Here is a 12919-nt window from a genome sequence, read left to right on the forward strand (position 1 = left end):
TTACAGATGAGGAAACCAGGTTAAGAGCATATGAGGTAGAACCTCCAAGTCAGGAGGCCCCGGGGGCTTTGCCAGTGTGGGAGCCAGTGGATCAGGGCTCAGTGATGGACTGACCCATCCTCTCATGGGGCTTGTGGCAAACATTTTTTAGAAGGAAGTGTCCTGCTATTAAAAATATACCAATGTCCAACATCAACAATATGACAGGATGTTAAAAGCTAATGTGTCTTTAGTCTGTAGTATAATCAGTTATTGCTGGTTTCACATATAAAAAGGTCCTTGATGGGCAGTTAGCAGGGTAACATTCCTCAGGTAACCCACACACTATTCTAGGTCTGTGTTCCTGCTTGGAATATTTGCTTTTCTTTGTCAGAGATAAAAATGTACATCAAAGGAAAGACTTATTTAAGCAGAAGAGATAGGCAAGGAGGTTGGCAGATAGTTATGCGGAATGCATTTAGAGTTACGGTTTTAGTTGACAAAGGTTTCTCTCTCCAAGTGGGCCACAAAGACTCCACCCCAATGATAAAATACCTTGGGTTCAGGCTTGCCAGTCATTTTCTTCAGAAGTTCATAAAGGTGGACAGCGTTCCCTTGGGAGTACCAGCCAGGTTTATCCAGAAATGGCAGTGCCTCGCGCTCCTCGTCATTCTCTGAGAACACAGGTCAACAATCATACGTTTTCATCGAGTGGCAGCACTCATCTGGACAGACCACGCTTTGCATGGCTGAAGGACATGTGTAAGAAGGAACCACGTGGGGATGGCAGCCAGCATTCAGCAATCACCTATACGTCATGAGCATTTAGTTGACATAGAGACATATTTTTTAAAAGAATTTTTTAAGAGCAGTTTTAAGTTCACACAAAACTGAGAGAAAGGTACAGAGATATCCCATATACCCTCTGCCCTCACAAAGGCACAGCCTCCCCCATTACTGGTGATAATAAAACAGTCCAACATATAATAATGGAAGATGAATTTCTACACAACCTCAGTTATTCTGAACAAGAAATTCTAAAATCACAATTACAGATAATTAAAGCCACATCACAGCTAAAGGTCAAAAGATATTCAGGCCTATTTGGCTGACATTTCAGCAGCCATTTTTTAATTCTTTTATACAATCAAATTAAAACCCTATTATTCTCTAAAGAATAGGTCAAAAATAAGCCATGTTTAGCCTAACATTAAGAGTCTAAGAATCATCATCATATTCCTGGAGAAACATGGTGGAAACCAATTATTTCTCATGTCTGTCTGTCTTTACTTAGTACAGAATGTCTTGCCATGTAAATAATCTGGGTTTATGGCAACTGGAAAATGATTAACTTACACAATTATTTTTGAAAGCAAACCTACATCTGATATGTAGAGGCTCCCTGCGTAGGAAACGTTGGAAAGGGAAGCTTTCTATTGCTTAATAAAAAAATACAAATCTATAGAATCATGATTTCTCAGATACTGGGACTCAATTATTAACAAAAAAGAAAATTTCTTCTTTATACAAAAACTAAAACAAAAAACTCACTTTACACAAATATATCCCTTCCCTTCCCTGTTTTCAGCCCCCAGACTGGAAGCTGCTCTGTAGGGTCCTATCCACGCAGGGCAACGTGGAGGGCTTAGAACGTTCGTAACTGGGAAGCTGTGGGACTGAGAAAACCATTAACTCCAGCAGCAGACAGCCAAGGTGGCTTATGAAAGCATCAGAGCTGAAGCAGAAGCATACAGTCCAAGGGAGCACACTCAAGGAAGTTTCAAGCAACATCTTCATAAACCCAAATACAATACTTAAACATTTCTTCTCATGCTCTATGGGAAGCACCACCCTCCCTTTCTGTGTCTCCATGACAATGGCTGACATCAGTCCCCTGCAACTGCCTCCCTGTGGGCACTCTAAGGTGGCCTCCCAGTTTACTCGGTGTCACCAGGCAGTCACTGCCACCTTGACAGGGAACATGGCCTGTAATCTCGTCCCATGCATTCACCGACTTATGTGTTTGTGTTTGTAACCTCATGAGGGGAAAGGACACTTATCATCTCTTTAATTCCCTTCATTGCATCTAACATGAAATTTTGCACATGGCTGTCAGCCAACAGGGTATTTATCAAGTGAATGAATAAATCTTAAGCAGGAGAGGAAAGACACAAACTGTGAACTCACCAAGCGTCCGGAAAGGCCTCTGACTTGGTAAATGAGAGAAGAAGCCAGGCTTCAATGCATTTGTAATCACAATGTCAAAAAGATCTTCAAAATCATTCCTACAAAGCAGTGATATTTTTCATAAGTTTATTTTAAGGAATTAGAAAAGGTCCATAAAAAACAGAACTTAATCTTTGTCTATCTGACCACAGCATCATTTCTTATTTTTTGATTAAGAAAAAAATAAGAAAGGAAATAGAAGGTGGTCGAGCACTAATTATCCAGACACCACCCTGAAGTATACACATAAGGGGAAAAAAAGCACATTAACTCATTAACTCTAGGTGCTAAGCTGACTTTCTCACTATGGCAACAGTTATAAATTCGACAGTTCTAACATCTATGTATTCACATACTATGTTTTCAAATTTAGGGCCTGAAATTTGTTTGAATTTATTAGCATCAAGAGTTATTAATAATTTTGTGTATCTCATGGGTCTTACCAAAAGCCAGCATTGTATTGAGTCAGGAGACATCTTTCAGAGAGTGTTAAAAAATCAGGGTAGTCTTATAATATGGTTATTTTTGTATAATAATAAAAATGTTTTTTTTAGTCTGTATTTAATACTATACTACGGATTATTTGGGACAGCAAAGGGAAGATAATTTTTGTTCCTGACAGACTCACTATTACATTGGGGAGACAATATTTACTCAACACTTCAGAATACTTTTATAACAGCAGAACTGTACTACAGAGGAATTCAGATATACAGAAAAATTCTGGTAACCTACAATGAATGTAGGTCACCAATGCAAAAAAATCCTCCCGAGTGTTTCCTCTGAAGCATGGTCCTGGTACCAGGACACACATGTTCTACAGAAGGCATTTACTTCCCAAGGCACCTGGGACTGCAGCCTTAACTCACTTCAAGGATCCCATCCCTTAATGTTAATAAGAAAGCAGAAAACCACCAACAGACTGTAACTGTACCACAGGTCAGTCTGAACCTACATGTGCTGAAAAACATGGGAATTAGGAAACTAAACCAGTCAGCAAGGGGTCAGTCTGGAGGCTAAATTTTGCTTCATACTCACAGCAATTCAGTACAGTGTCTGATAAAATTTGAGGAAACATTAGGGCAAATCTAACAGCCGATTTCAGAATCTAGATCTGACCATGGATATTCCCAATATGGATGCCATAAATGAGTATTAATGCTTACTAAAATTTATCAACTACTCTGCCTAATACTTTAACCTGTATTATGCTATTTAAATTTCCCCTAACACCTATGAGGTATTGCTGTTGTTCAGTAGCTAAGTCATGTCCAACTTTCTGCAACCCCATGGACTACAGCATGCCAGGCTTCCTTGTTCTCCACTATCTCCTGGAGTTTGCTCACTGTCCCATTTTTAAGAAGATGAAATGAAGGTTCAGAGAGGTTACAGAACCTACCCTGGGTTACAAAGTAAGTTGCAAGGCAGGGCTTGTGCCCACATCTGCCTTGAGTCTACACATTTATACTGTCTCGATGTTCATGGATGTCAACCCCACACCTGGATGGGTAAATGGTGAAGTCCCTGGCTCCACAGGGAAATTGCTGCAGGGGGGCTGTATTCCAGGTGAGTGTCAGGGAGCATAATCTGTAACTCAGTGTCCCTCAAGAATCACCCAAAGCTGAGAAACCAGAGACATGGAGGATGCCTGAAGGACTTGTGGTGTGTCCACAATATTTTCCAGAAAATCTAAAGTCCATCAGCTGTGAGCATACTGGGCCTGGCAAGACTGCTTTGCTTAAATGTACGTGGGGTATCTTGCTGTCAGCAGATGTTGAGGGCTGTACGAGAAACAACGATGTGTCACTCAGTATTGTTTAATATAATGACATGGTCATGGCTGAACACTTAAAAAGGGCACTGGTCTAATCTGTTATCAGGATTTTATAAGACCATGAAAACAAAATGACTGACCACTTACCCAAGGATATACTGGCAGAGGAGTCTACAGTAATCACTGTGAGAACTGGTAATTAACATAAGGATTTTGCCAGCATTCTTTAGCTGTCGAAGCCACTTTTTTACTGATTCCGGACAAGTGTGTAAATATTTGCCTGGATCTCTTTTTATTTCTGGAAAATATATTCCACAGTTTTCTGAAAAATAAAAATATCACAGAGATTAAAATTTTTTTTTGATTCAGTGTATTCTCAAATAAGTTCGTCTCTCTCAAATTATAAAATTAAAAGGATAAAAACTATGTTCAAACAATCTAGCAACAATGCCATTACTAACTTCTTGAATACTTACTGTTCTTTAGTTAAAAACATGATGACTGAAAATGTCAGTTGAAAACATTTTCTGGTTGTTTGACAAGTATTAAAACAGATAACATAATAAACAAAATATCAGCACTTTCAAATCAGAGAAAAACTTACTATATTTGAAATGTCAATAAATATTCTTTCAATCATTCAACAAAGACTTGGTGAATTCAGAAAACAAACAAATACATTTTCAGATAATGCAGCAGGAACACACCTTGGCATGAAGCAGTGGAGAAAGGAGCTGTTTCAGGTTCTGTTTCAGACGGAACTGAGACTAGATGTCCTGGGTCTGTTACAGCCCTTGGAAGGCTGTGATATTAAATGGAAAAACAAGCCAGAAAAGGCAGGAAGGCAGTGTGACTGACAGAAGCTGAAGAACCTGAGTCACTGAGCTAGCCCAGCTCTGTTCCTCTGGGTCTATAAAGAGTCCAGGGGGTCAGCCTGAGCTCTGAGGCAGCTGGTGCCAACATTTCCAGAAGTCCTGGTCAGACGCACCCAGTGTTTGATACGGAGCCTTCAGAGTTATGCGTGCTTAGGCAGACAATGCAGGTTTGGTTGAAATGCGATTAGATTCATACAGCACTTTAGAGATACAGGTTTTGGGGGCGTGATAGCACTGGTAAGCACAGAAAGAGAACCTGAGTTCTTACTTTCCTTAACTGCTAGAGAAAAGACACGTGCATAGACAAGAAGTGAAAGAGCTTGTGCTGAATGATAAAATTCTGCAACAGTCTATACATCTGTAATTCTGTTCACTGTCATGCACTTAAAATAAGGGAAATGAAGTTTTACTTCAAGAACGTCAGGACAAGAAAGAAGAGTCTCTAGCGGGGAAAAAAAAAGAAACAAACAACAAAACCAGAAATGGCACCAAATACTGTTATCTGACTGCCCAAATCCACTCTCCCTCTTCTTTGCTGGAGAGCACTCTAATTGTGTTGGAGGTTTCTGAGGGGCTGGGTGCTTAGAGAGGGTGGGTCTCTCTACCAGTCCAACCTAACAGGGTAATTCCTTCCCATGTCCTGGTCATGTGAAACAACCCAATTTAGCAATAGCTTAACCATTAAGGATATCTACTATTTGCAGCCTACAACATCTTTCTTCAGAAAATAATACAATGTAAGAATTATTCATAATCAGACCAAAATATTACTTAAGAATGAATGTTGTAAAATGAGAAAAACAGCTCTCAGAGTGCCAAGAACAACAAAAACAAACTTCGTGCCCTCATATTCTGCCCTACAAAGAACATGTGTTCTTGGATCTCTTAATATCCCAGAAGCTACGTAATAGGCCTTGAAAAAATTAAAATATATCTTCTGTTTTTCAGGGATGAGAAGGTACTAGTAAGAAAGGACTAACTTAAGAAAGAAAAAATAATCTATTTCAATAGCTAAAAACAGAATAGTTTGATGAGTAATGATCAGAGCAATGGCAGAAGCTGTGTCTCCCAGAATTTACCTGAGGCAGTCATATGTAAGATTATTTCACCCAGAAAAACAAAGGCTTTTGTAGTGATATTATGGGCTGGATAACAAAAGATTTGTAGTATGTAATGCTGAAGATACTTAAGCATCTGTATTCAGAAACAATCGCTGAGAAAAGGCTATTTTTTCCTTAGCTTATATGTGCTTACCACACATAAGTGTGGTCAAAGTGCCACCTAGTGGTCAAAATGTAAATTACTGTTAAAAAGCTTTTCCATTTCCAAATGAATTAAAAAAAATAAAACATGCATTTAAACAGAGCATTTTGAAATTCCTGCCTAGATTAATATTAGTTTCCCTTAGTAAGCCTAATCTAAAAGAGTGCAAACATAACAGTTTAGTTGGAGAAAACTGCTCCCTGAGGAAATAATGGAGATGTTCTCGCTTTGTCCACAAGCCAGAGAGAAATGAACAAATTAAAAAAGACAAATCCTGTACAAATGGATATGTTATGGTAGATTATGGGTTGCTCTTTGTATAAAAGGTCACTAACCGTGGTTGGGGAAAATATTTTTCATCCCTTGTAACCTCAAATCATTAAGGGAATAGGAGGTATGTTCATGTAAATACACACTCATCTTTTAAAGTTTATTTTTACTGATATAACTAACACATAACACTGTGCAAGTTTAAGGTGTAAAATGTGTTGACTGACATTTATACACTGCAGGGGATTATTACTGTATTTAGCCAACACCTCTATCATGTTGCACAATCATTTTTCTTTTTTTGTGGTGGGAACAATTAATATCTAATCTCTGAGCAATTCTGAAGCTTATAATTTAGTACTGTTGTCCATAACATATACCCATCATTTTTACTGAAATGGTCAAGCTATTAAACCAGAGGAATTTATGTTAAACATATTATGCTGGAATAATAACTGCTTATTAAATTATTTCCCTAAAGGCAGGGAGTCTGATTTTCTGTTTGACATTGAGCAATCATTCAATGAATGAATACTTAAATAAGTGGAGAGGCAGACACAGGAACATTTATGTTTATTTAAAGTCAAAGTAATGATTTGTAACATATAACCTATGACAAAAATTCTATTATTCATGTCCTATTAATGTCATCCTATCTAAAGTACCTTCCTTTCTATACCCCTATTGATAAAAATAATCATGTTTATTCTATTTTTATACTGAGAGATTGACACTGACTAGACAAGACAGGGAACTGAGACTGAGACCTAAGGTGGAAAGAAAGGAATGGTCCTGTTTGTTCTCCACTCACAAAGCAGCCTGTGTTTTCACTTAACCTCAAAAGAATTCGATTTCATTGCCATTTTATGTAACTCATTTTCCTGGCCTTTACACTCCTCTTCTATCCTTAGATGCTGATATTTTCTGTATCCAGAGGGGATTAAAAGTAAAAAATTTAAAAAGCTAGTTCTAAAGAATAAAGGTTTCACTCTCCTATATTAAAAATTCGGTATTAATGCAGTTACGGGAAGAACAGCGAAGTGCTGCGACAGTCCTTCGGGCAGAGAAAATGGCCTGCACGCAACCACTGTAATTCAGGATTGAGGGACCTCTCGTGGTAAAAAAAAATAAGTACAACTTGAATATTAAAAATGCTTTTTTAGCTTAATAGACAATTGTGCCACATCACGATTTCTATCATCATGGAATAAGTAAGCATTTTCCTTGTTAACTATATCGCCAGTGTTGGTGTGACGTGTGGGTCGTGTTCTCTAAGCTGCCGTGCGGGAGGATCAGAGATTCTGGAATGGTATCAGCTCCACCATCAGCCTCCAATTAAGGTCTGTTATCATTTCCACTGCAGAACATAATTTAGGAGAGACTGAAATATTTACAACCTTTGTAGGTTATAGAAGAGCAGGCCAGTGAACAGCTAAAATGTTCAGCCATGAACTGTTTAAATGTATTTGCAGTAAGGGATGATACAATTTTCTGAAATACACATATACTATATAAATTTCTTTTGGCCAAGAGATACTGAAATAGTTTTTGAAGGATGAATGAGATAAACAATAGATTAAAAAATGTTCTAATTTTTTTGTTTGTTTATAGAAGGCAAAAGATGAGACTGAAATTTAACATTAAAACAGATTTTCTGTTTATGGACCCTATATGGGCCCTAAATGGTTTGCTTTTAATATTTGTAAATAAATCTAGAATATCTAGATTGAGTATCTATGTACTAAACATAATGATTGGAAAAGGACAACGAGAATTGAGAAATGAAGGGTAAAGGTATTGAAAACCATAATCTATAAAATTTACATGAACAGTGTTTGACTTCTATCTCTGTATCTGTGTCTTACCCCAAAGATTCTGATTTAATTGGTCCAGGCTGGAGCCGTGACACTGATATATTTTTTTAAAGCTCCCCAAGTAATTTCAATGTACAATTAGGATTAAGAATTATGGCTCTAAGCATAAGAACTAGAACTTTTGCTATTATTATCTGTATATCCTGCCTGCCTCATTGGGATCACTGGCTCTCAGAGAGCAGGGACTTCTTAATTTTATAGTATCTTGTTACCTAACATGAGCTACGTAACCTCACTGCTTACGTGTCTAAAACCTTGTTTTAAATTTAACTTATCAGGTGATCAGTGTCTGTTAAAGAAAAATAACATGTGCAGAAGCAGCAGAAGTCAAATGCTTCAAATCCATATTCAGTGCTGTAATTGTTGAATAATATGCTTTTCCTCACAATACCTACCGAAGTTTTTTTGTAGTGACTGAGCTGATGTTGGGCTTCCCTGATAGCTCGGTTGGTAAAGAATCTGCCTGCAATAAAGGAGACCCTGGTTCGATTCCTGAGTCGGGATGATCCCCTAGAGAAGGGATAGACTACCCACTCCAGTATTCTTGAGCTGATGTTATCTATGCTATTATCTGGGAACTGAGATTTTATATTGAGATAAGCCAAAAAACAAAAAACAAACCCAAAATAAACGTCTTCCACATTGAGGTGTAAGCATTACCTTCCTTTGTGGAATGTACTCTCCTCTCTCTGCTGCTTTAGAAATGCTTGCCGCTTGTCTGTGGAGCATTTCCCAACACCCTCACCCAGTCACACCACCTCTGGACATCATTCATCACACTGCACGATAATTAACACTTGTAATAAGTGTGTTTATGTATTTTTCTTTCTCCTGAGACTGAGATCTTTTAGGAAAAGAACTGTCTTTACCTTGGTATTTACATTCTCAACATCAGGGAAACAGCAGAGGATGAATAATTGTAGAAGTCAGTCTGTGTGCGGGGAGAGCTATCAAGTGAGATTTATCAGGTGATCAGAAAAACCCGAGGCCGCAAACCACAGCCCGCAAGCTAAGAAAGGTATTTACTTAACACGGTTATAGAAGTATCTACATAAAGCCTATAATATTTACATGATCTGGTCCTTTGAAAAAGTTAGTTGATTCCTGAGACAGTATTTCATAATTTTAAGACAGTAACAATAAACAATAGTTATAACTCAGTTTTAGAAAATGCCAGCAAGACTAATGAAGTTGTTCATTTGAGAGATCCTGTTGAAAGGTTTCATAGTATCTCAGCAGAGTGACTATTAGAAGATCATGTGTGATAAAACTGCTTTCTGAAAGACAATATAAATACTTTTACGTATGTTTTTCACCATGACATACCTGCTAAGTGCTGAGTTGCTCAATCATGTCCGACTCTTTGCGACACTATAGACTGTAGCCCATCAGGCTCCTCCGTCCGTGGGATTTCCTGGCAAGGATACTGGAATGGGTTGCCATTTCCTGCTCCAGGGGATCTTCCTGACCCAGGAATCAGACCTGTGTCTTCTATGTCTCCTGCATCGGCAGGCAGATTCTTTACTGCTGAGCCGCTGGGGAATCCCTACTTGTAGCCCCGCAGTTATTTTCTGGCCTGGGTCTTCTAACAGTCTCTTCTACTGAAGCAGAGAAGGTTCTCGTCACTTTTCCATCTCGTTAAAACAAACCTAAATCTGCCTTTGCCGTTGCCTGTATGATTCTGATACACCTTATTTTTTAGTCTCTGAATAAAATATTTCCAGGTTCATTTGCTCTGCTTACTAATGGAGCAATTATAGCAAGGGCCACAGCAAGACACTTCTAGTCCAGGCCAAAAGCTTACAGCTGGTAATATTTTCCCTTGTTAAGGTCAGAGGAAGTAGAAAGATCCAAGAAAGGCACATGAAAACAAGATGACATCATCAGAAGGACCTAAAGAGTGTGCCACTGGGGATGAATAAAGGCACTACTGCCTAAACGCACGCAAGTTAGCTTCACAAGACCCAGGGACATTTTCCTTGGCAAACCAACGATGCCCCAGGTAAAACCTGGGACAAGTTTTAGGAGCCAGCTTCAAGGAGCTGCACTGTAAATTTTGTCTCAAAATAGGTTTTTAAATGTATTTACCAGGCATGAAACCACCTTGCATGGTTTTTGTCTTCACCAGAGGACACAGACCCACATATTATTCTGACTTGAAACCTCCTATCTCCTCCAGAAGAAAGAAGATGGAAAAAATCAGAACTAAAACAGGATAGCTTGGGGCAAAGCAGGCTCAGAGAGGTGCCAATGCTTAATCCTTTAAAAGAAAGTTATAGCTGGCTTCTCTAGCTCTGAGGCATACAGAGATCAGAAACAGTAACAGGAATAAAGCAGGCATATGTCAGACATTGGAGAAGGTGATGGCACCCCACTCCAGCACTCTTGCCTGGAAAATCCCATGGATGGAGGAGCCTGGTGGGCTGTAGTCCATGGGGTCGCGAAAAGTCGGACACGACTGAGCAACTTCCCTTTCACTTTTCACTTTCCTGCATTGGAGAAAGAAATGGCAACCCACTGCAGTGTTCTTGCCTGGAGAATCCCAGGGACAGGGGAACCTGGTGGGCTGACGTCTAGGGGGTCGCACAGAGTCGGACACGACTGAAGTGACTTAGCAGCAGCAGCAGCTGCATGCCAGACATTAGGGTTCATTTACAATAAACATTTTGAGGGAACCTTCCCCCTACTGAGGAAGCCAGTGCTCAGTTACTTAACGATTCTTGAAACAAAAACAAAAACAAAAAACCCCCACCAAAACCCAAAAAACTGTGTTTCTTCCCACCTGGTTTTTCTTCTAGAGTAGGCAGCTTAACAGAATGCCAAGACAGCATTTTAGAGGGTACACACAATGCTCAATTCAGCTCCCAAAAGAACATAAATAACTAAAAAACCCCATTATGGGAACCCAGTCTTCATTCTACAATAATCCATTTTGAGCAGAGTGGAGAAAGCCTGGGGGCACAGCTGACCCAGCCTCAGCCACTAATATACAGCCTGTAGCCTCTGCATGGAGGGGGCAGGACCTCAGGTAGAAACTGGGGAGAATGGGCTGGAGGCGTTCCCAGCTGAATCACGCTGTGTTCCACTGGCTTCCAGACAATTTTCTACTTTAAGGAGTGCCTTTAATCTTCTCAGTCTCTCTTTTTCCTTCTTTGCCCTACCTCCTTCCAATTTGACTAATACAAATAAGTTTATGTATCTGGGGTATTTTTGTGAACTAACAAACATATAGTCATAGTAATATGACAACCATATATATTTTTAAAATACTTAAATAAGAAAGACTTCTAAAACTAAAAATCAAAAAACAACTCGGCCAGGTTAACATGAAAAAATCTTAAAAACAATGTTAAATATTCAATTTTATACATACATACATATATACACATAAAATTAAATATTTTGAAAGAAAGATATTTTTCTGCTTTCTCCACCACACTATCAATCTTAAGCCATTATTCAAAAACCAATTTCTTTTCTGCTTTTCTAAATTCCATCCTGCTTTTGGGACTCAACATAATTTCCACTTTTTCTACTTTTCAATCTGTCAGCTACTATATTCTAGTTTACATACTCCAACCCTTAGTCATGTATTTTTCTATATAGTTTATTGTGTAAGAAGTTTATCTTCTATTTAATCTCTATAAATCAAATTTCTCTGTGTCATTATAGTGACTAGCATTACAACAATTAGATTCTGAGCATAGAACACATTCAATAAAGGTAATGTAATTAAACTTTCTCTTAAGGATGTTGAACATACTTGCTTGAAATCTTGGTGAGTATAAAGTATTATGTGATTCAATGAAATAAACAATTCCTTCCGTAGTCAAAGGGAACTTTATTTCTGCTCAATCTAAATGAGGCCTACTTATAAATTTTAGGGCTTTCCAGGCGGCGCTAGTGGTAAAGAACTCACTTGCCAATGCAAAAGACTTAAGAGAAACGGTTCAGTCCCTGGGTGGGGAAGATTCCCTGGAGGAGGGCATGGCAACCCATTCTAGTATTCTTGCTTGGAGAATCCCATGGACAGAGCCTGGTGGGCGGCAATCCATAGGGTCACGACTGACGTGACTTAGCATGCATGCACACATAAAATTTAATTAAATGGAATCTCAAGACTAAAGTTCTTAGGAGAAGTAGTGCAGCTCTGATTGCTGGTATATATTTAGTGAGTATCACCAGTGTTTCAGAATAAAGCACAATAAATCTGCTATAAGCATAGAATAGTTCTAGTTATCAAGGCAGGGATCCTATAAGTGCACCAAAGTGTGTGTTAGTTGCTCAGTCGTGTCCAGCTCTTTATAGCCCCATGGACTATAGCCCACTAGGCTCCTCTGTCCATGGGATTCTCCAGGTAAGAATACTGGAGTGGGTTGCCATTCCCTTCTCCAGGGAATCTTCCCAACCCAGGGATTGAACCTGGGTCTCCTGCACTGTAGGTAGATTCTTTATTATCTGAGCCACCAGGGGAGCCCAAGTTCCCAGAAAACCCAAATAAAACAACAATGTCCTAATCAAACTTTGTCACTATGAAAAATTATATTCTGACTTCTCTTGACCTAAGAAAAAAATCTGTTAAGAAACCATATGACATCAATGATCAGACTGTTTCTTTCTAAAGGAAAGGTGCTGTCAACATAAATCCAGAGAAGCAG

General features: G+C 38.8%; 1 protein-coding gene across 2 annotated transcripts in view; it reads right to left on the bottom strand.

The window, feature by feature from the left end:
- Positions 1 to 12919, bottom strand: part of NT5DC1 (5'-nucleotidase domain containing 1) — a 109002-nt gene that overhangs the window by 14048 nt on the left and 82035 nt on the right. For both annotated transcript variants that reach the window (XM_005210743.5, NM_001105485.1), the window contains exons 7-9: positions 4127 to 4301; positions 2167 to 2264; positions 535 to 653 (exon numbers count right to left, since the gene is read on the bottom strand). In XM_005210743.5, coding sequence (XP_005210800.1) covers positions 535 to 653; positions 2167 to 2264; positions 4127 to 4301 — 392 coding nt within the window. The remainder of the gene's footprint in view (positions 1 to 534; positions 654 to 2166; positions 2265 to 4126; positions 4302 to 12919) is intronic.

The sequence above is a fragment of the Bos taurus genome, chromosome 9, assembly GCF_002263795.3.
Source record: "Bos taurus isolate L1 Dominette 01449 registration number 42190680 breed Hereford chromosome 9, ARS-UCD2.0, whole genome shotgun sequence".
Taxonomy (NCBI): Eukaryota; Metazoa; Chordata; class Mammalia; order Artiodactyla; family Bovidae; genus Bos; species Bos taurus.